Source organism: Poecile atricapillus, chromosome 18 (genome assembly GCF_030490865.1).
Source record: "Poecile atricapillus isolate bPoeAtr1 chromosome 18, bPoeAtr1.hap1, whole genome shotgun sequence".
Lineage (NCBI taxonomy): Eukaryota > Metazoa > Chordata > Aves > Passeriformes > Paridae > Poecile > Poecile atricapillus.
In genome coordinates, this window is record NC_081266.1 from 9,902,886 (window position 1) to 9,927,531 (window position 24,646).

At 35.5% G+C, this 24,646-nt stretch overlaps 1 protein-coding gene across 1 annotated transcript in view; it reads right to left on the minus strand.

Annotated features, from left to right (window-relative positions):
* LOC131586095 (1-phosphatidylinositol 4,5-bisphosphate phosphodiesterase zeta-1-like) overlaps nucleotides 1-24,646 on the minus strand; it is a 48,495-nt gene that overhangs the window by 18,728 nt on the left and 5,121 nt on the right. Inside the window, exons 3-9 of the mRNA XM_058852835.1 lie at nucleotides 23,814-24,048; nucleotides 17,111-17,312; nucleotides 15,403-15,547; nucleotides 13,510-13,665; nucleotides 6,070-6,297; nucleotides 3,762-3,918; nucleotides 1,719-1,835 (exon numbers count right to left, since the gene is read on the minus strand). Coding sequence (XP_058708818.1) covers nucleotides 1,719-1,835; nucleotides 3,762-3,918; nucleotides 6,070-6,297; nucleotides 13,510-13,665; nucleotides 15,403-15,547; nucleotides 17,111-17,312; nucleotides 23,814-24,048 — 1,240 coding nt within the window. The remainder of the gene's footprint in view (nucleotides 1-1,718; nucleotides 1,836-3,761; nucleotides 3,919-6,069; nucleotides 6,298-13,509; nucleotides 13,666-15,402; nucleotides 15,548-17,110; nucleotides 17,313-23,813; nucleotides 24,049-24,646) is intronic.

A 24,646-nucleotide genomic window follows, 5' to 3' on the forward strand; every position in this document is an offset into this window, starting at 1 on the left:
CAGGAAGGGGCCCAAACCCCCTATGCACCAAAAGTCATATGTTTTGCATATAAATGGTTAGACTGACTTCTCATTAAGGCACACTCTGAGTAAACAGCCAGTGTAGTAATTTTGAAAGATTTTGGCGCTGTCTGTGATCTAACAAATGGTTATCCTTTGCAGAGATAAGTGTGGAGATTCACAGGCTAGAAAGAAAACTAGTAAATTGCAGTATGATAAGACTGGGAGATTAATTCAATTTTAAATTAAGGACCTCTGGCGAGTGCTTTCTCTAAGAATGAAACAAACTTCCTAGTTTTTAATGGCAATGTATAGTTTAGATAGCAATGATAGCACACAGGGAGGGCAGCACCCCGGGTAAATAATCCAGACATGGCACTAAGTGTGGATGAACCACAAGGACACAACATAATCAAACCAATTTCACACAGTATGGTGATGAGAAGATACTTGGATAGTCCAGCACAAGTCCAAATCTGTACTGCAAATAAGCATTTATGAGGACATAGAAGCAAGTCAAATTTATACTAAATAGTAATTTTTGTACTCCTTATGTAGTTATGTAAAATAACAGTCAGGATGGAGAAAGTAACTTGTCACAGAAGATATATGGAGAGCTGAGAAAGGAAACAAGTGGAAAAGGAAGCCTGGAACAAGGGTGACATAAGCTCCAGGGCCCTACAGACAGAATGAAATCTGTGCCTGTCCTTGGATGAGTGTGTATTTCAACATAACAAGGTGAATCCACACCTCTCACCTCTCAAAACGGAGAGCCTAAGGCAAAGTGCCCTGCTCGCCCCACAGTCTCCCTCAGGTGGCCTTGGCAAAGACTCAAAGACAGAATATATACCTGGGTACAAAAACTATTCTGCTCTACTTTACCTAGGGCTGAAGAAAATTTAGCAGGCAAACATAGAAATATGTTCTGGAACTGAGAATCTTTTAAACTGAAGAATAAACACGTGAAGGTAAAATTGTCTCTAAAGCCATTAAAAAGGACAAAATGCTTACAGGTGAGAGGTTTTCCAAAGCCTGCTGGGTACAGAAGTCATGCCATGCTTATTTTGAAAAAATTCAAATAAATAACTTTCAATGAAGAAGCAGAAGTTAGCACTTTTTTTTGTTGCCCAGGAAACGAATATGTTTTGTACTGGAAATTAAAATTCTACATGTATGTTCATCTGAATAAAGACTGGAGACTCCCAGCAGCTCCCAGCTGTCTCTGGATGTTGTGCTGACCAGGAATGTTTGAGTGCTGCCTTGTGTAGCATATCCTGTTCTGGGAATTTTTGGCACTACTATCAATTGTTGTGCTCACATCTGCACCTAAGCAAGTCACAGAGTGCCACTGAAAACCCACAGACCCTTCAGAAGAAACTTGCATTGCTGAGTAATGGAAACTTAAAAATGCTGAGCTTGTTATTAGTGATTTTCTTAATATCCAATTCAAAGAGGTAGTTTAAAGAGATTAATAAAATAGAATAAATGGAATATCTGGCATAGGAAACAGCTATTTAACACAAAGTGATATTTACAATTACTAGTGAGAAAAAACTGGTGGAATATGTGGGTTGAAGGAAAATTTTATACAACAAAAATTAAAATAATGCCACTGGGGGAAAATTACGTAACCTACATAACACCAGAATACTATAGGAAGCAAGAAACTCCTTTATCTGTAAAGCCTAGAATGCAATAGTTTCTGCAAGGATACATACCCATCTGACACCCTACATTCCAGAACTCCTGAGGATTATAATTTGACGAGCTCATTCTTGTTCCCTTGGGGTAAATTCTTGTAATAAATCTTGTAGTATGTGAAATAAACTCTTTAGCTGATAAACAGAAGGATAAAATCTTGGTAAGAAAACCTTTGTTATTAAAGAAATCCTATTTGAACAAATAATAAAAATACAGTAATTTGATCCAGCAATATTTTTACACAATATTATGCCAATTTATTCTATTTTAACATCATTTTATTTTGAAATATATTCATTTGTTCATTTAATAATTAATTTTTAAACCTTAATATTTTGTGTGTATTTGAATCTGACAGTATTCCTGTATAAAGAAATATATATTCCTTTGTAAGAAGTTCATTATCCAAAAACCATCCCTTCCCTGAAATATTCTGTTTCTTCACCTTTTTGCAGGGTAACCTTATGATTTCTACACTAAAGCCTACTGTATTCTCATGGGAAACTGAGACACAGGAAACTGCACAAAAGTTTCCCCCTTCTATAATAGCTCAAAATGAAAAAAAAAGGAAAAAAAATCATCTTTAGATGATCTTGGCTTGTTTGTTGTTTGGAGGTTTAAATAAAATGGCTAAATAATATTAGGACCAGGGAAGAGCACGTTTTCAAAAGCCACTGAAATTCTTGTTATATAAGCCTCAGAAGATAACTATCATGTACATTGTTTTTCCTTCTGCTGGCAGTGTTCCCTCCTTTCTCATATGTAAGCATTGACTGCAGGGATGTGGGAAACTTCAGATGACTTCTATCTGCACGATTCCTTTTTAGTGATTAAACAAAAATCTACATTTCCAGGGTCATCTCTCTGATCTCCATTTTCCTCTCACCTCATTTTTTGTTTGTTTAGCGGTTTTGTTTGGTAGAGTTTGGTTTGCTTTGTTGTTTGGGGGTGGTTTTATTGAGGGGGAGGAGAGGTTCTAGAGCTACTTTTCTATCTCCTAGAGTGCTGGAGGAACCAGAGAGAGGACTCAGTGGCTGGAAAATCCTACTTTGTGACACTGTTCAGCATCATTCACCTCGCCAGCTGTTGCCCTGAAAACTAAAACCTGATAATGTTTTCATAGCTTTAGTTACTTTCCCATGGAAGTTCTATAAACAGAAGTTGTTTATCACATTCCTTCTAAGAAACATCTTTTGATGGACGTTTCACACGACCAGTGTGCTTGGGAAGGTGTAACTTAATTATCCAATTCCTGGTCATTGTTGAGAATCTATAAATACTGGGGTCAGAAAATAAAGTTCCTTCTTTCCTGTTCTACCACTGGAAAGTGTTCATGTGAATCATTTTGTGTCCTTTAGCAACAGCCAGCCACTGAATCACCTCCACAAAGTGAGTGGGCATGTGGCAGCCTTCATTGTCATTGTCACTGTCATGCTCGGTGATCTCTGCTTTTAACGCTCCCTCGGGGCTCTCTGCAGGCAGCTGGAGCTCAAACAGCAGAGGCTGCACCAAATGGAGCTGCTCCAGCCCAGAATGGTTTGGATAATTCAGTTTGGCTGGGATGGAAGGTCTGCTCCAGTGGAGCAAGCTGCCTGCTCTGGGGTTTATCCATCCCATTAATGAGGACTCTCTTATCTGCACTTGTCACCAAAGCCAGGCGACTGCCGAGCCAACTCCGCTCAGTTCTCAGCCCAGACATGGGGGTGGGGAGGGAGGTGGTGAAATTTATTCCACGCTTTTTCAAGTGCTGACTGCAATTCCTAAATTACTTGATGCAGAAAACAATGAATCGAAAGGCAGACGTACATTTTTTAGACTGTGTTAATATTTGTTCTTATAAAAATACACGGAATTAAAGCAAAGTTGAATTTCAGTTTTCCTCCCAAAGCCAACAGAAATAAAAATATTATGCAAAGTACATATCTAAAACAGTGTTATACAAAGAACCAAATAAAATCAGACAGCAGGTGTTTCATAAAATTTTAACCCTTCAATGCCTAAGCAGTGAAGCAATCATAGCACCAATGTAACTTTTAACTGATTGACTCAAAAGAAATTACCTGAAGATCTTAAAAGTTTTCGTGCTGCACTCTCTCCAACTGAATTATTTTCATAACACTGCTGATGCTGCAGGGAATGCTCAAAGCTCACAAACTTCTGAGATTTGGTATAAACCACGAGGTCTGACAATGCAAGGGCAATCTTTCCCTTTCTCACCTAAACATCATCAGATGAATAATGGAATAAAAAAGTCACAATGATGAGTATTTCATTATTATTAATATTAATAATTCAGAGAAACAATCATTTTGGATGCATAAAGCATGAAAAAATATGTCACAGTTAATGAATCTAATAAATATGACCTTTAATAGTGAGATCTGATCTGCTGAGAGAAAACTGAGGTTATTGTGCCCACGTTTATCACAGCAATCATAGGGTGAGTGGAGAGATCCTTCCTAGCAGAATGTTCTTCTCAATAGCTTTACAGTTTTCCTGCTCCTAAGAGTGGTTTGCAAATAATATAATTTTTCATGGCTTTTAATGTTGCTCCTTAAAAATATACCTCCAACTTTCTATTCATAAATATATAAAGTACTAGAAAAGACCAACAGAATAAACTCATCTATAAAATGTAGAATAACAGGAAAATATTACATTGCGCCAAGAAAATTAATCAAAGGCCTATTCCTTTAAGCATTGCCCTGAAGTTAGGAAAACTCTTTTCTTCTTGATTAAGGTTGAAAGTTCTCTCACCAAAATCTTCATTTAGTCTTGCTCAATTACCAAAATAAGCCAAAGTGACTGAAATTTTACCAGGATCTTCTCTCTTACAGAGAAGCACTGTGTGACCACTTCATTTTCCTCAGCATAACTTCTGAGCTAATTGGGGGCTCAGAGCACTGCTGATCTCAGATCAGAGAGCTGCTGATGCTAATCATGTTTACATTCCATTAAAGCTTTTGAAGGCAAATTCTCATCCCACAAAATAATAGAGATTACCTGCTCATGGCTCTTAAACTATGCAACGTTCAAGTGCATTAATTATTCTGGGGCTATGTCCCATGAGGACACCAGGAGTCTACTGCCATGGAAATCCTGAAAAATACAACTCTGGAGGCAGGCAAAGCCAGCAGCATCACTGGGGTATCTTGGCTGTGGATTCAAATGCTCTCCCACCCTCCCATAAAGCAATACAGTGGGACATCAAGGCAAATATTCCAACAGAGTGGGACCCTGGAAACCACTTTCTCTTCTGCCTGGGAAACATGAGCAGATCCTTTTTGTTGCTGCTGTTTAAGAGTCTGTGGAATTCATTCTAGTCTGTTACATGGTCCTACAAATATTCTTGAAACCTATTGTCTAGAGAGCTGGTCCTTCCTGGTCAGAGTCCATCCTTCCTCAGAATTTTTCCTTACTATTTCTCCATGTCAGTTGGAATGAGAAAGAAGAAAAAAACTTTCAAATCATATAAAAAAAAAGAGACACTGCTTCTCAGCGAGAGTGCTGGGCTCTGAGGAGCACTGCTGGTTTAGCCACATTCAGGCAATCAGAGCATGATGTGCAAGAGTGACTGGGTACACCAGGTGCTGCCTGACATCCTAAAAAAGCTGAACAAGGCAGTTTCAACCTTGATGAAGCAACAGATTTTCCGTGGTAGAGAATTATAGTTGGTTAAAAAAACTAAGTTCAATTTGACTTTCAAACACCAAATTTTTACACTTTTTTCAGAAATAAAGTTAAGTCTCTGCATGATAAATCTAAAAACACCTCTTCAGCTCCAGGTGCTGAAAAATGTTCCAGCACAACCAGGAATGTGCACCTAATTTAATGCAAAAAAATCCAGAACTGAAGAAAATAGGAGACTTTATCTATCTTAAAAATAGACTGGAAGACCTGGGGAAGAAATGGTTAACTCTGCCTGTTGTCATCAGGTACTGCTGTAAGTGTTCTCTATACATAGTTCCAGGAGAGCCATGGCACCAACAAAACACATCTTAAATCTACTGTGGGACCGAGAGCCTGGGACAAGCACAAGTTTTGAGAGAGGAAAATGTTGAAGTTCAAGATGGGAGCACAGGAAGGGGTTGATTTTGAGTTGGGTACTAAAATGTGGTCCAGTCTGACTTTTCTTATAAGAGTAGGAAAACTCTGAAACCTCGAGCTAAAAAATGTAATTTCCAAATGCACTGATCTTAGTAATTTTAAAGTTTTCTCTTTAAATTTTAAATTAAATTTAAAATATAAATTATTTTAAAATAACTTATTTATAACAACTTTTCAGTTTAGTCTCTATTTTAAGATAATCGAGTTTCTTTAAAAAAAAAAATCTGTGTGTTCTCTATATTCAATTGCAGCAAAAGTTACCTTTGGTTTTTTTTGAGGTGGGGGTGAAAGTCTATGATCTCTTCTTCTTCTGGTGGGACTCCTTGATGGCTGAAGAGGTAACGTGTCATGTGCGTCGTCATCCTCAGACTCAGATTCAGAGTCACTCAGTTCCTCTGTCTCACCACCATATTCAGCATCCATCCTGAGCAGACCTTCCTCAATTGTTCCAACTTTTTTATTTTTTATCAGAACTTTGAATTTTAATGCCTATAGAAAAGAGGTTGAACAATAGTAACTAGAATTACTTAGGTTTTCATCTCTTGGTGTTATTTAACCAATCTTCAAAGTTGTTTATTAAATATAATGATGTGAGGTTGCAAAATGAATTAAAATAGAGTGAGGCAGAAGCCAAAGCCAAAGAAACCAAACAGAATCTGGGGATCAATGTACACAACAGAATGAGCCTATCTAACACCATGACAGGAAAAAAGGCTCTCTTCCACAGGAACCCAGATGCTGAAACTATGAAAAGATAAAAGTAGAAAGCTAAGTAAGAGCCAAAAGTGATAGCCAGGCAAGACATAGAAGGTATATTTTTTTACTTATTTTTTTACTTCTATTTTAAGCCTAAATGTACTTCTATGTGTATATACACACTTAAAGATGTGTCTGCTATTCATTTGGAATGTTTTCATCTATCACTAAGCCTGCAGGAAATTTGTTATTTGATTAATGCCTTTGTGCATATCTCTCTGGTGTACCAAATGAAAACTTTTGTTTATAACTTGTGTTATTTTACAGTAGAACCTTATGCTGGTCTTACCTGGCCAGGGAAACAAAAGTTTGGTGATTTTGCCTAAGCAGTTTCTCTATTTTTAAATAGACGTGTATCAACCTCCATAATATGTAATGTAGAGGGAGAAAAACATCATTGAATTATATTGATTCTAACAGCATGGCTTTCATCTATGGAACAGAATCCTATGAGTATATATTTCACTTCAATTTACAAAACTATATTAATAGTAAAGCTTCTATTATGCAGCAGTACATCTGTGCACAGGAGCTGTCAGGGAGTAACAGGACTTACTGTCACTCTTGAATAAAGTGATCCACAAAAATGTTCTTTGAATTTCCTATGCTCTAGTGGAAAGGAAGATTACACTACTGGGAGTGTGGCGGGAAGAGGGAACAAAAAAATTCACAATAAATGAAAGGTAACTGAAATGCTGTGTTTTAAGGTATCCACGAAGTAAATATGAAAGGTATGGATAACAGAAATATATAAAGCCAAAGTTTTTTAGTAGAAACCAGAGCCATAGGCAAGGATAGAGACATTCCATTTATTTCCATTGCAAGCTCCATTGCTCATAATCCCCCTATCGCTTCAGATCTCGTGTTGGTAGTTTGCCAGGGTGCCAGTGGAATGAGACATCCTATGCCCAATATCTATCAATGCCATGCTGCTGGAAGGTTTGATTAGTCTCTCTGCACTGGTGACTCAGGATAAGGATGCCCTTTAACATTGCCTTCATTTCTTATTAATGCACTCTTTTTTTTATTTTTCTCTGGTATTTTTAGAAGAGTTTTAATATGATTAATGCTACTCATGTTTTTTAAGAGTTCTGAATTTTGCTTTGCATGTTCACATTTCCCAGTATCTAAAAGCAATTCTATCCACTTTTGATCTTGTATTTTGTTATTCATGGGAAGACTTCATTCTACAAATAAAAAAAAAAAAAATAAAATAAAAAAAGACCTGGTATACAAGGGAAGAAAAAACTATCTATGGTTACATTACTGCCTCCTATATGCAAACATAACTTTAAGTAAAAAAAGACAATAGTGTGTGTGTGTGTAATGATATAAAAATGGGTCATGATGTCAATCAGTCTCTAAAATTCTGTTTGCGAGCTGTTAGCAAAAACATAAACATCCTGAGGTAGGAGAAGTTTTTTAAGGTTTGCTTTGTTTTCTACAAAGGTAACATTCTAAAATCATGGTTCTTTTCAGAAACAGTTACAAAAATACTCCAGAGAATTTGCTATTTTTTGGCCAGAAGCAAATGACAATAATAGTTACCCCCAATCACTGAAAGTGAAACACAGAGTGAAAAAATGGCATAGGCTTTTGTCTGAACTTCACACATCTTCAAAAAAACTTATAACAAATGTATGGTTACAAATTCAGTGACTGTGTGAAATCTGAGTTCTTTAATTGGTAATCAGCACTGCTAAACATGTGACACCTTTTTCTCTACATGTCCAGGTCTTCTAAGAGAGCTGAAAAGCCTTTTAATGAGCTGAAAGTCTGAGCATTCACTATAACTTCTCCTTTCTAGTTTTATTATGAAAGGCAAAATATGTTAAAAATACATTTGCTGTTTACTTCTATAAAAACTGCAAGCATACTAAAAAATTCAAATATGTAAAACATCATAGGACCTCCCTAGAGCATAGTGGGACTTCAAGACTGGCATAAGCAAAAACCTCGAAGTGCAATCAACTAGAACAAATATTTACATAATTAAATGAACAAAACCTTTTTCTTGTGCATTCTGGTTAATGGGATGTATAACACAAATCAGCTGAAGTAATGCCAAGTTTCCAAGATAAAAATCACAAGCACTTTGGATCGGGCAAACCCACCTATTGATGACTACAATTAATGTGAAAATTCAGTGCCCAGAAATGTAAGGAACAAACCCTGGATTTGAGACAGAAGTATTAAAGACAGAATAGCTTCTCCTGTTTAAATTGAGCTTGTTGTTCTCCCTTCTTCTCTCCTGACCAGCTGTAGGTGCTCAGTTAGAGGAATATCAAGCCTTGAAAATCTTGCTAAGTAACAAAGTTAAAATCTCTTCTGAGTTTTACATAATATTCTATTTCAAGAATGATACTGCTGCCTTAAATACTGATATAGGGTTAAGATACAACACCTCCTGTGAAGTCTGACACAGGGAAAGGTTTTGAGACAATGACAAGATTTGTTAAGTACAACTGTTAAAAAAACCCAACACCAGCTATCTTTAACGAATCACACTTAGTGAAGTGTGAATGGATGTCTTTGTGGCAGCCTTATAAATCACAGTTATCATCTACAGATACTTTATATCAATACTGTATACTTATTATACAGATGTTTTTAATCAATACCACCAGCAAGGTCTGAGCTCTAGGCAAACAAATATTAATTATATCAGGAGCAGCATTTTAGCTACCTCATAGCAAGTTTTCCTACAACACATTTACCCAGTGAGAAGCACCCTACCCTGAAAATTCCATTTCTGTGTTGTGCTCTGTAGTAGACTTCAGGTAAGTCTACTTACCTTAAGTCTACTTAAGGATAAATAGCTGTGCTATAGCTGAAACTATATTCTACATGGGCAACTAAATCTCTGGATGCATTGGAAATAAGTCCAGATGATTGCAGAGAAAGATGGTTACAGGTTGGCTCAGAGTCTTCATTGCACAGATTCCTTACCAAAGTTCAATGGTCCAAGAAGATGCCTTACCAAACAAACCACATGATTTTTATACACCAAATAAGCCATTGACCCAAGACCTACCTGGGTAATGATATAAAATATGGCAATGTCTTGTTTTTAGTTATCTCCTGAAGTTGCTTTACAATGCAAAGAAGCTATTAACAGATAATGACTGTCACATGTTTACCACATTTCTGGGAAAATCATGTTCCCTCAAGAGTGCAATGCCTAAAAATAGTGAAGGAATTAGATGAGTCTTCTGTATGTACTCACTACAGCCTAGAGATTCCTGAAATTTTATGAGAAACAGTATGGATTTTTTTATTATTATTTTTGAGGTCATCACCAAGACATACCACATTCTTTTTTTTTTTTTTTTCATATTTTTTGTAAAGAATAGATGCCATAGACTGATCAAAAGGCATAAGAGTGACTAGAAACATTTTGACTTGCTAAGAAACAAAAGTATTTCTGATGCAAAGACTTGGTCAAGACATTTGCATATGTGAATGTGTTGGTCAAAATAAATAGGAATTAATCTCATAAATGAAGCAACAGAATTAGATGTGCTTAATCTTGAATTTCTCACTGAAAACACTCACTGTGTAGAGAAAGCTCTCCTTTTTATACTGAGTAGATAAAGGTGAAGAAAAGTGTGAAGGATGAGTCCTGGCTTATGGAGTTAGCTGGTTTTCCCCATAATAGCAGAATTTAAAATATCCATAGCCCATGAAGTTGTACTGGAGACCTTCTATTGATCTTTCTCAAGGATCTCATTAAACAGATCCTTTTATTTGGACACCACAGGTTTAACAACCATAGGGAAGCCTTGGCAATCCTGGCCAGAAATGCTTCTGAGACATCACAATGCAGTAATTGATCTTGCAGCTGTGTGGTAAACATTAAAGAGAACTTGTAAAATCACAGTAGTTGCCACTTCACTTTCAGTTAATCACACAGCAATATCTCATTCCAGCTTTGTGACAGGAAACCTGCAAATAATAAAAGATTCCTAACTATCTGATATATCTATCCTGTCAGCAGTGTAAGGCAGTTCAATGCTCTACAATGCAAAATAATTGAGGAACAAACTTTCATCAAAGCATCAATGTGCTTACATTCTTTTCTGTGTTATATTGGATGCCCACATGCTCCTTTCAATTGCTGTCAGATCTCTTGAGAGGAAGAACACAGCAGGGTAAGTAAAACCTTATCTCTTCTAGCATCCTGATATTTTCTAAGTTCATCTACAAATTGCTGCATAAGGCACTTCATTCCTTCACTTTCTATCAGCACATCACCACGAGTGCTGGTACAACCAGCAGAGATGTCTGGCGCCCGTCACTGATGTCAAATCTAATTTAATGCAGGACCTGACTCAAAGGACCTGTTATTCCAGTGAAGATTAGAGGGAGTTCATGAAGTCTCTTTAGAAGCACCATGATGGCCAAGACTGGGAGCAGAGAATTGTATCAGGTCTGTCGCTTTGGGTGGCAAAACATCTTCTTGGGAAAGAGATGGGACAGGTGAAGCTTAAAAGCAGCCTCAGTTTCTCATGGGATAAAGTTTGTGGGAAAGAAAGAAGTAGTGCAAAAGTCTTCTCCTTCCTCCATATGTAGAGGAGGAATTGTGTGCTGAGATGCCACAGAATACAGGAATTGCAGGGAATTAATAATATCAATATAGTCAGATGGAAGTGTGAATATATGACTGAAGGCAAAGAATTAAAAAACCTTTAGTCCTGAAATTTTCTGGGGTTTGTTTTTCAGATGAAGCAAGTGTTGGGAAAAGCAGAGAGAGGAAGTGTTCAGTGATCCTCCGCTTTTATTTCCTGCGCCTCCATGTGATTTTCACTTAGAATTACAATGGTAGGAGACATCATTGCAAGGTGGTCCAAGGAACCACCTAAGAGTGGGCGTGTTCCTCATTTTAACCTCCTTCCACACACACACACAATCATCTCAGTTGACAAAGGTATAGTTCAAGACCTACTTAAAGAAAGAAGTAGAAGATTGACCATATAAAAGAAAATTATTTCGATGGAAGCCTCCAAAACTCCAAAACCTAAAAGGAACCTGTAGTTGTCTAATGTTTCTTTGAAGTGTTTGGAGAAACTATGTGATTTCCCACTTCATGTACCCACAAAATAACCATTCAATTCTGATCTTGAAGAACACTGAGGTGGCTTTTTCCCTTTTCTTGCTAATGCTCCATCTTGAAAAAAGTGGACCAACAACTTATATAGGTGACAGCTTTTTTCTTTTTCACACTAACTGAGGATCCTTCCAACAAAGAGCATTTCAAATTCATCATTTGTGGTTCTGTAACATCTCTTTTGCACAGCTTGAGTAAAGCAGTCTGAAGACTAAATTCAGAATTTGGTTTTCTCAAATGACAATGAATTTACCCAGGCCTTGAAAATGCACAAGGTCCCAAGCTTTAAAGATGTGATGTCACTAAACTCCTTTTTTGGCTCTTCAAAAAGATGCCAGCCAAAGTCAAGCTTATAACTGAATTTACAAATTCAGTCATAGCTACATATTTCCATTGCTAAGTAAAGTCCTACTGACTTTTCTTACATGCATGATCAGAAAACCTAGGAGAAACAGAGAAGATCCTCATTTGTGTTCATTCTCAAGATAATAATTTTCTGAATTAAAACTTTTGTAATCAGGTGACGACAGTGGCGTTATTTAGGTAATCCTTACACCTTGCACAGATGGGAAATATGTCTCACAATACTTTAATATGTTAAAAGCTCAGGAGAATTAATCTCAGCTGACAGCATTTCCATACATAGACCCAGCAATCCATTTTCAGGCAAAACTCTACAGAGCTGACTCATGAAAACTCTAAGCTGTGGAAATATGAAGTATGAACTCCCTGTATCACAGTAACCATATGCTAAGGGACATATATCATAGAAATTAATATTTTTAAGTGTGTGATTCAGTGATTCCATTTCACTGATTTTGTGCTTGCTTCAGAGGACATATGATCCTTGCACATCTCCTACACTGAATCCAGCCGTGATTTGAGAAGCTTTACAACAAGCCCTCCTGTTTGATAGAGTTTAGATTTTTTCCTAATTGAAAAAACAGTTTTCAAGGCTTCAAAATTATGTTGGAAACCATGATGCAAAAAAATATATTGCTACAATAAAAAAAAAAAGGGTGGAGAAACATGAACATTAAATATTACAACATTGTCATGGAAATATAAGAGTACGGTAATACTTCAGCACATCTTCTTGCACAGATCACTTCAAAAATATTTTTCCTTGACAAATCCTTAAAAAATTATTTTAAACACCTTTTGTGTGTTGTTTTTCCTTATGACAGTGCTTCCTTCCCACATTTTCATTTGCATTTTTTTAGCTACTGTAAAAACACAAGGAATAAAATATGGCTATACTGGCAACAGCGAGAAGCTGAAATAAGTATTTTGTATGTGTGCACGTATTTGTGCTACAAAAGACTTGAAAAAAGTTTTTGTCCTTGAAAGAAAATTATGTGCAAAGACTGGAACAAAGGAAATGTATTTGTTTTAGTTTGCAATAAAATTTTCAACACCCATCTAATTGCCTTTTCTGACTTCATGTCCCAGGGGTCTCGGGCCATCCGCTGAGAAACGCTGTCTGAGGGAGAAACACACTGAGAAAGAGAATGGCTTTGCAGTAGCAGAGGACCAAAAAAAACCTCCATCATCACTGTTATTGACAAAAAATGTAGGCTCAGGTTTCCATTTCAATAACATGTTTAAATTTCAGGAATTTCCTTCAATTTAAGCAACAAAAAAATAAATCAGCAAATAACAGATGTATTTCCATGTGTTTTTTTGGTGCAGTTTAAATATTTTTGTTACTACCTGAAGTCTATTTCTGACACAGATGTGATCCATAAATTCAGTCCCAGAGGACTGAAAAAAAAAAATAATGAAGAACCCCACCATCATTTCCATTTCTTTCACAGAGAAAAATGAAAACTTATTACCTCAGGAGAAGGCAGTTCAGTCATATCTACTGCACCACCAATTGGTGTAGTGAGAAGTTTGTCACCTAGAATACTTTTCAAGCAGTCTGCCATTACTTCCTGCTGTTTAGGGCTGCAGTGGTTCTCCAGAGACAGTATAACTGGATAGGCAGATGACTGGAAATATAATTTTAGGATTTTATTATTAATAAATAAAAATATGAATAATTGCTTTTCCAAAATATCTTACAAAAGTCCCCTTGGCCATCTGTATTTACATTCATTTTCAAAAACTTCAGAATATAGATCACTTGTTCCAGGTTAGTAACACAATAAAACACGTAACATTTGTGGAAAAAAGAAAGCACGATTGAAGAAGAAAAAAGAAATGCACCTTCAGAAAGTTAAAACAGAGCTAGACATATATGAAAAAAGGACTGCTTTTCAAATAGTCTATCAAGACTCTGATAGTCTCCCCAAAGCTTGTTCAGAAATTATTTCCTTTACATGAACAAGCTATGGATATTTTTTATTTTTGATAATACCACAAACTTTTCTAGGAACAGTATACACTTTTCTCATCACACTACTCAAGCAAGGGTAATTGAGTAAAAATTAAAGCTAAAAGGTGAAAAAGAGAAAATTAGTAAAAATTAGAGAAGAACTCAAAAGAAATGCATCCATCTAGACTTATAAGTAAATCTCATAAGTTGCCAATAATACTGGTGGATACCAAAAATATAGTCTGAATGAAATCTTTGCTCAGGCAGAGCCTAAATTGTCAATAAGGAAAACACCATTTTATGTTTTTCCTGTCTTTACATTTGTCTCCTGAGCACTTGCTATTGACTTTTAAGAGAAGAAAAGCTCAGCCTACGTGGACAGCTGGTACCAACCATGACCTGTTGTGATTTTATCATCTCATTGGCACTTGGGCTTGAGAACTGAAGTTTGAATTAGAGTTAAGCACAATATGCTGTGTGTTAGCAAGAAGAGGAAAGTTTTATCCAGTGGGTTTTGAAAAACAGTGGAATAAAATCATGTTTTTAATTTCACTTTTAAAATCAGAGATTAATTAAGTTTTATATAGAAAACAGAAAAAAAACACAGCTTTGATTAACACTGAGAAGGCTATAAATACATATGCATGAAAATCCACATAAATTTATGATCGTGGATGTATATATTCACACACATAATGCTGGCCTGATTCTGAGATTTATCTTAATAGTCATTCAGCACTTCCTTTGAGCAGGAGTTTCACCAGAAGCTTATACAAAAGCCTGAGACGGTGCAAAAACTCTCCAGATTTCAGTGTTTTTCTAGAGATAGGTAAAAGGAACTTTGCTCTGATGGGTCACCTGACCAAAAAACATCAGTAGCTGCTAACATTTATCAGTGTCAACATTCAAAATCAAAAGAGAGGAAATGGAAAACAAAGTCTCAAACTCATCTATTATCTAATATTTTTGTCTATTTTATAAATTCACACAGAGGATACAAGACAGACTCATAGCAGCAGAAGAGTAAGTGACAAAAAAACCTTTAAGGGATATAAAGAAGGAGGAAAACATCAGAAAAAATCTGAACTAGGTCTTCAATATAGATTCAGTCCTTGTTTAAATTATGTCAGGTGAGAATTCCACCTAACAAGCTGAGTGAGATCACCTGAATCCTTTGCACTAAGTTTGGTTTATATTCATTATCAGGAAAAATGATTATGATTCCTTTAACTAGATTTTAAACTACATTAAGAACAAATAGCACAATTGCTCTGCAATTAATTTTTAAAATACCCATTGCTCAGTTGCATTTTTTTACCCTGGAGAATTTACAAGAGCCATGTCCCCACTTAGTTAAAGCCACCATCCCATTCTAACCAACTCATGTATACACACACAGATCTGTACGTACCATAAATGCATACTTGTCAATCACATGAATTACAGAGCGAAATGGAATTTTGCTTGTTAAAGTGTGACCATGATACACAATAGGTTCGTTGTTGGTGCCATCCCAGCAGTCAATCTCCAGGCAACGGCATCCTTTTAACAGAGCACTTCAGAAGAACAAGAGAAACAATTTTGCAGCCAAAAGAAAGATAGCAAACTTTTTTATACAAGTTGCTGTGTTTCTGATTACAAGCACAGGGATTAATTACAGAAAAAACACCTCATTTTCACCATAAATAGAAATCCTACAGAATTATATGAGACAGACATACTTTCTGTTTCTGCCTATTTTAGGTGTGTGTTATTTAATAAACTTTATTAGACCTTTAAAGAATATGGGATTACCTGCATTATCTTCCTTAATAGGCTAAAAATCAAAGATTTCAATAAAGGAATTTTAGAACAAAGGCAAATTGCCACTTAAAATAAAAGAATAAATATTTTCAATGCTATTTTGTGCTACTATTCCAAACTTGCTTAGAATTTTGAGAATCACTATATTTAAAAATCTATAGTACTTGGAGAATCAGGTTGCACTTGGTCTTTACATAAAACAGTTCCTCTCCCCAGACCACATTTCTAAGAGTGCTAAAGTTTCTGAGACACCCTGACTTTACTGCTTTAATCTGAATATGTTAGTGTCATCCCTTAAATTCTTAGGTTTCTAATATTTGACTTGCAACTAACTGAAACATTTCTTATAAACTGTTTTACTTAATTACCAAGCTGTCTTTTACATCCTGCTTTTCACACATTAACAATATGTCAAATATGCCTTTAGCTGATTTTAGCATTTTCCTCACACATACAGGAGATAAAGAGAGAGGGGGTTATACCTTCTTTGCAATTACTTTCAGCAAGGCAGCATTAACATAATGGAATTTTAAATACTGTTAGAAATTCAGTACTGTTTCTGATGGTTGCAAGTCACTAAAGAACATCAAGAGAGCAACCAAAAAAAAAATTACAAAGTGTTCAGATAGATGATGATTCCTGCTGCTTTCTCTTCATTAAAGTAGTACAAATAATTCTGGACACATCTCCTCCTAATTCTTAATACATCCTGCCCTCTCAGAGTTGCATTTACTACACAATTAATTTCTTTCTTCCCTGTCTTGGCAATAAGGCATCCTGGTCATCATCCTCTTGGAGTCACACACTGCACAGGTTCCTCTCCCTGCTGCCTACTTGAATGCCCATGTTTTGTTGTTTTTGTTGTTTCTAACCTGCCCACACTGCAACATGCACTGAACACAGATATCCTTGACACAGACATACTCCAACACACATCTTCTACATTGAACAGATCACAGCTTGCCCAGGAATTTTACATTACTTTCAGGGAGTTATTTATTTTTTGCATGGCACGTTGAGATTAAAAACTGATTTAATCGTGTACTGTACAATATACTATAGATTCCATTTGCTGCAAGGTTGATTTTCTGAGATGTAAGTGAAAAAAATAGATTGCTTCCAGACTATGAACAGATGGTTTGGCAAATATATTGAAAAGTGTACACACAAAATAAAATACCACTCTCATTTCAACTTGTATCTTTGATGGCTTTGTCCCTTATTTCCAAGTAGGATTGTATGTGACTTAGCATTAATTAAAAAAAAAAAAAAAAAGCCAAAGAAAGTTTAAAATATTAAAAATTATGTCTATATACCTGGTATAGCCCCATAAGTGACTGGGTCCCATTAGCTGGTCAGCTATCAAGTAGGTGTTGTGAGAAGATGAAATAAAATAGTCACATAATGGCTGGTTCATATCTTGATAGACGGTCTTGTGCTGGCTTTTAAATATTGAACATTCGTCTGAGTTCATGTATCTTATAAATCCTTCAAATGACAACTGCCTTTTCTTCCTCACTGAACAAAAACAAAAGGAAAAAAAAATAAATCTCTGTTGTGAAGCCACTCTGATGCACTTTCTGAAATTTTTAATAGCCAATTCTGAACACTGCTAAAGGTTATACAGCACAAAGCTTTCCTGCAATTTTAAAATTCATACCAAATGTATAAACAACACAAACATCAGATACGTGTGACTCTGGAGCTGAATTGCTGTGGTTCAAACTTCTGAGAGGAAAAAAATGTGTTTTGACACTTTTATTCTTCTATGGACAGCACTAAGAAGAATTTTCAGTAGTCCTAATTAAATATAAATAAAATATTTGTCATTTACTTTGGAAAGTAACATGCCAGACAACGTGTTAAGGGAATCTTCTCTTTTAAAAGAACCAGGATTGTTCTCTAAAAAGTCAGAAATTCTCAATATAATCTTGCAGAAACTATGACTTCTAGCACCAAATGTCTTTGCCAGGGGTGGAAAGTTCCAAATAAATATTGATCAAATCATGTTTAGAAATATTTGAAATAAAAATAGCATTGTAACCAAAGAAATAACTGTCTACACAGATGAATTGCAAATCAAGCCTATTACACTACTATATTTATAACAAAATGAACTAATTGAGTCCATACCAGTGATAGTCATCCCATTTGTTTTGGTTTTGACTGATTTAATGGCAAACAGAGCCATTACACTGCCAGCTACTGCTCTCAATGTCATGTTTGTAATGCAGTCATTTTACAAATGATATAATCTCAAAAGTTAGATTTGCTTCAAAATATAGTTTGAATTAGTGAGGGATTTTGCTCAGTTCTTACTCTAAAATAATTTTATTGTCACCGTTAGGCTAGTAGTTAACAATAAGTAAATAATCCAAGATTATTTTATGTTAATAATAGTTTAGAAGTCGATGTATACAAACTTGGGGACTGGAAATACCAGTAGGAAAACCCCCTTTTCTGCCCTGGTAATTCTTACTGCAGCTATAAGAATCAGAATGTACAAGTTAGAATTGCAATTATCGATCTTTGGTGTGTGACAGACTGGAAGTTTTACACCTGGATGAGAATTTACAGAAAATAATTGTTTCTCAATTACACAGGTCTTTGAACTAGAAAACTTGCAATGTTTTACAATGATAAAGAAAAACAGAAGGGCATCCAGACATCAAACATGCATTCACCCAACAACTTATTCCTAACAGAAGTCTTTCTGAAGTTATTCTTCCAGTCTTCCATTGATGAAGAATCCACAGACAACCCAACAAAAGCATTTCAACTGCTAAATAACCTTGTTAGGAAATTTTTCATAATTAGGAAACAGAAATTTACCCTGAAACTTCCTTGCTGTCCAAAATATTTGTTCTGTTTGGTATTATTCCTCTCCTCTTTTTTCACACTTTTTCTCCTATGAACACTGCTTTTGCACTTCCCACTTTCCACTCCTTTCCTCAAAAAAAAATCCAATCCAGGGCATTTTCTGTTTCAGATTTCTGATAATTTTCGTTTTTCTGCTATCCATCTGTATTGTTAATCTTTCATAGGAGAAAACAGGATACTATTTCTTCATGGAATGTCCTGACAAACTGCAACTCACTTTTACCATCTTAGAAGGGTTTACGTATTTATTATTTTCTCCTTTTTTTTTCTAGTCACTGACAGTGACTAGTTCTTTAGATGTTCCCTTTCTAAAACAAATATTACATTTGATCTTTTCCAGTCTTTCAATTCATCATTCATTTCCCCCCTGTTTTCAAAAGTAACCTTTGACTTGTATTAGTCAAGCTTGTTACAATTTTCTAAGAACTTGGATTTGTCAACCTGTCTTCACTGACCTGATTACATCATTTAAGAAGGTCCTACCCTGTTCCATCCATATTTTTGACTATCTTACTCAGATTAATAATATTAATAATATTACAGAACCGACTGTACTTATTGCATCGGGAATTTCTTTGGTCTTCTTTTAGCTGAGAGATTTGCAGGATGACTTCTTGCAGCCTTGATGACTCTTGAAAAGTGAATCCTATAGATTTATCCACATGCACGTGGTATATTGTTCTATACTTGTAACAACTGGATTAAATTTCTACTGTCTGGATCTTTAAAAAACATTTTGAATTTTTTCACATTACTCAAAACAGAATACACTCATCCTGTATGTTTTGCCTCTAATGAATTACATGAGCTGTCTGGATTTCATTTTGGATTATTTTATTTTTCATGGTCTATAGATTTCTCTGAGCAATTACAAGTAGAGCTAGTAACTATTTGTGTGTGTGTGTGTGTACATCTTTTATGTTCTACCTTTTCTGCATTTATTTATTAAATTAGTGAAAAAATACTGGCTTTTCAGTCTTGCTTTTTTTCTGAATTATTTATGATGTTTTCCTGGCTGTTCTTGTCATAGACAAAAGTTAACTGCAATATTCTCAAGAGAAATTAATGTTCAAGCAAATATGCTAATGACCATAATCCCCAAAAAATGAACATCTAACATTGTTTTGTTAGTCAAGATGTAAGCTCATAGACTTCAGTAAAACATTCAGCTCATGTCTCCAATCAACAGACTAAAAATCTTTGTATTTTTACAGAGCTTACATTTCTGAGGAATAGCCCAGCCATGCTATTTTCTGACCACTTACAGACATTTTCTGCTTCTACATTAAAGGAAATGGGAATTCATCTCCATAACTATTCCACAGTGAAAAGACTTTCATCAGGACCTTACATTTCTCCCCTGGAGGAACCTCAGTCTTTTTCTCCATTAGGACCTTTTAGCAGTAGTTAGTGTGCACACACATATCCATTTGTTGTAGAAAGGGAAGGCAAGAAAAGATTTCTGCCTTCTCCTTGCCTCTTTTTGTTCACAAAGTTCAATGATTTCTTTTGTCTTGCCCTCCTCTTTTGGATAGTGTACAATTCATTTTATTAACAATATTCCTTTATATTGTTTGGGGTTTTTTTAAATCTGATTTAAGATAAAATTATTTTTCTCATTCCTCCTGTTAGGGTAAACTCCAGCTCTGCCATATATACAAATACTGTCATATCAGAGAGGAATTATGGATATTTGAACCTGGGTATTTGAAAAACTTGGATTACATTATACATTATTTTCAGAGTTTATTACATTCCATTTTTCTTATTTACCTTGGAATTTCTTTGAAAATGTTTCTCTTCAGAAAGAAAAATGGAAAACTATCACAAGATGTTTGTTGCCCTGAAGGCCTTTCGAGTACCCACAATGAGGCAGACAAAACAAGCAAGAAATCACTCTGCACTGGCCAGAGCCTCCTGCAAGACCCATTTCCTCCTGAAGGGACTGAGTACAACCTGCAGCCCTGCCAGGGTCTGGGAGAGGTGTCTGGACTGAAATAGAGACTCAGGAGTGGGGAGGAGAAGAGCCTGAACGGAATGTGAGACTAGGAAATGTGGAGAGAGAGATGTTTCCCATGTTTTTAAATGTATGTGAGTGCTCTTTGCTTCCAGAGAGCTAAATGAGTAATTAAATGTCTATGGTACTTGGGACAGAGAGAGTGGAGTGGGTACAGATACATTTGCTGGGAATTTTAGGGGTGAACTCATGAGAAATACTTGCAATCACAGACAAGGGTTTTACTCTGCTATAATGGAAGGAGGAATCTTTCAGTCATTAAAAGGCAGAAACATCATCAGATGGAATTTCATACTATGAAATTTGACTACATCAGTATGAAACATTCATGCTCTAAGGGAACAGTAAAGAGAGAAGTATTTCCTTGACTAAAGTTATAATACACTTAATTCTTTTCTAGTCTCAGTTTATATTCTAGGGAGGCTTTTTCTCCCTTACCCACACTTACAGCTGGTGCATGCTGGAATAAAGTATCTATCTGAACAGCAGTTCAGTTTTCTAAGGGTTTATATCTCATAATCACCTTGTCTTGAATTTTTTCCCTGAGACTAGACCTTTACACATCTTTTCATAATCTGATATATTGTGTCTCTCAAATCCAGCCACAGCCATTGTCTTAGTTGAGATTTTTAAGCCATCTTTCTTACTTCACATGATTTTTTATGAAATCTGTGGGAGTTTGGCAGAGATGTCTCCTTTATTAAGTTTGATTTACCTTGGCCAATGGGATCAAATGCTCTCTTCTGCAAATTTGTGCTCTACATTCAGCTCTGTCTCGCATACATCAAAAATCCCAAAAAAAACCTTCACGACTGTGTGCACTAGGAATAAACTGCGAATGTTTTTTTTTTTGCTTCACAAATACATTCTGGATTACTCAAAGTCCTTGTCTGACAGATGCACCAGGCTTATATTGTTATTTACAAAGCAAGCTGTTTTTTTTAAGACAGGATTGCATTTTTGCCCTGTTTTTGTATTGCCTAGCAGGAAAATAGGCAGGAATAGAGTCCTTGAATGGCTCTACATTGTAAATAATACTGGGATGCACTTTCTTATCCTCACTGTGCCTCTAATCCTATCCATGTAAATGAGCAGAATTTTTTTTAAAAAAGACATATATACCAAGCTTAAAAAAAAATTATTTAGTTAGCATGTTTTCTTTAATCTCATTTAATGAGTTGAGTCTTCTATTCAAAGCTAATAGTAAAATGGGAAGATAATGGAATGTTTGGGAAGAATAAAACTCTCATTGGGGTGCTAGTAAGACACAACTGTCAGGTGTGAATCACATATTTTGTGATCAATTCCATAGAAATGGCTCTTTCTACCAAAAATGCAAGGTTTTAGCGCACACGTGAAAAAACCTGTTAGTGTAGTATTTTGACATTAGGCATCTAAATTGTATAACAAGATTGAAAGATTAGTTTATTCCATACTGTCCTGAGCTAGCTACAGTACCTACAGAGAATAAATTCAAAGTTATCTGGCTCAATAGCTTTGAAAATCTCTCTGCAGAAATGTTAGGGATGCACTGGATGCTATAAATGGATTTATTTAAATTAGATGTAAAATGTAGTCATTGTTTTCATCCTAATCTTGACATAGCAGTGCTATCACATTTATGAGAGAATGGTCATTACTATTAGCAAACCTGTCAATCAAATGTCAAAGCCTGGCCTTTTCCCTTTTTGTAAGACACAGGGAGGGCAAGGGTGACAGATGAGTCCAACAGATCATCCTGATGAATAATGTTCTGTAGCAAATTCAGAACGACACTTACACAAAATGGTCTATCACAATACCATATGAATCATCTCTCATGTCAATCATAACTGGAACTTTTCAAGAAATATGTTTGAGTGGGAGTATGAATTCACTCAAAGGAGCATGAACAATACAGAGGTTATTTTGTTCAGCGAGATTATTTCCAATAACAAGACAAACAAATTTATCACAGGTGAAGAAACAAACAAGAATTTGTCTCAGCATCTGAAATTTCAACCAGACATTAAATTAAACCTATAGAAACTTCAGTTGATATTTATAAAGGTGTTTTCTAATGGACTGAAGATTATTCATTGTTTAACTGTGCTATAGATTTGAACTTTCCCATCAAAACAGGTAACACAAAATAAAAGGAACCTTTTAAGCTGGTAATTTGAACAATTAGTAAACATTAGCTCCTCTGAAAGAGCAGAATATGTTTAATAAAATACAGTTAAATTTGAAAGGCAGCCTTAAAGAGTAAAGGCATAAGGAGTCACATGTTTTTATTACTGGACAGTAAGTGCCTCTAAATGAAACACCCAATGTTCTTCTGTTTCTCATTGAAAAAGTGGCATTTTCCATTTTCTTCTTCCACCACAGGTCACCATAGAAAATCCAGTGCTATTATCCCAGAAGAAATATTTTCCCCTTGGGTTTGTTTTTCTTAACCACTTATCAATTCCACCCGTTTTCAACGACTGGGAACCAAGGAAACGAAAGAATTGAACATATTCCACTGAATAAAGTAACAGCTTGCAGCAAAATGCAGTTCTATCCTTTTCCTAGCTGTAAATTTTGCCACAAGTTGAAATCAGTGACGCTCAGCAGAAGTGTTACACCCCAACTTGAGGCACCTTTAAATAGGTGAAGAACATGTTACAGATTTATGAAGCCCTCCTCATCTCAGCATTCTAGTGATTCACAAAAGGTGACCAGGCACCTACAAAAATTTTCCACAGTGCCCCTGCAAGGAAGTCAGAAGGACATAAAAGTCTTGTCTGAGGCCTTGAATTTTCACTAAGTTACTCAAGGGAGAGAAGACAGTGTAACGAGCAGAGAAGAAAAATGGCAGATATGGACTTTAAGAAAAACAAATTGAAAATGGTTTGTAATGTGCTGAAGAACAGAATTTGTAGAAGGACTAGAAATAAAAAGATAAAGAAATGACAGAAAAAAGAACAGAGCAGAGAAAGGAGGGCACCATAAAAAGAAATTAAAACACAGGAAGAAAACATAATAAATAGATGAAAAGACATGCTTTTAAAGAAATAAATATATGAGGTTTAGGACAACACAGTCATTGAGAGAAGCACGAAAAATAAGAGCTAGATATCAAATAGTTAAACTGTACATACCTTCATCAATGGGTTCATACTTCATAATAATTTCTAAGGCAGTTGTTTCATTAGCTTCAGTTTGAAATTGTTCTTTTATAAGAAATTTAAGGAGCTGGCTGTCAGGTAGAATTTTGCCATCTGTCGAGTAAGCCTTGAATAGTTCTTCAAATTCAGGCCTGTGTACAAGAGCTCGATAAATTGCTCTGAAGTCGTCCATGCTAATAATATTTCCTGACTGTTTGTCAATAGTTTTCTGAGGGAAAAAAGCAAGCAAAATTTATTAAAAAAAAAAAAGAAATTAATGAAACAACATGCAATTATACAAATTATGCACCAAACACTCTTTTATAACTGACCATAAGAGTGAGCATCATAGAAGAATCCTCAGGCAACAGTGACTACAATCAGATTACACTCCTCAACTTTTAGATGACACTTTGTGTGCTACAAATATTTTATGTAAAGTAAAATGGACCATATGACACAATTAGCATCTAAATAAGTGCAATAAATTTAGATTTAATGCATTTTTAATATTCAAACACATTGTTGAAAATCTTTAAAATGCTACGCATTAAAATAAATGTGCAGCATAAAACTTATCAAGTGGAAAATATATTTAGTATAATACCTCTCCAACAGCTATTTACACCATAATGTAAATACTGTCAGTCAAATTTGCACACAAAATCAGCAACCAGTAATCTTAAAAATGAAATAAGGATGACCAAATTACCAAGAAATACAAACCTTTCAACACTTCAATAAACGAAGTTTATTGTTTCACAACAAAACAATATTCAAGTTTGAAGACAAGATATTTTGTAATAACCTATGACACCATGTTCTAA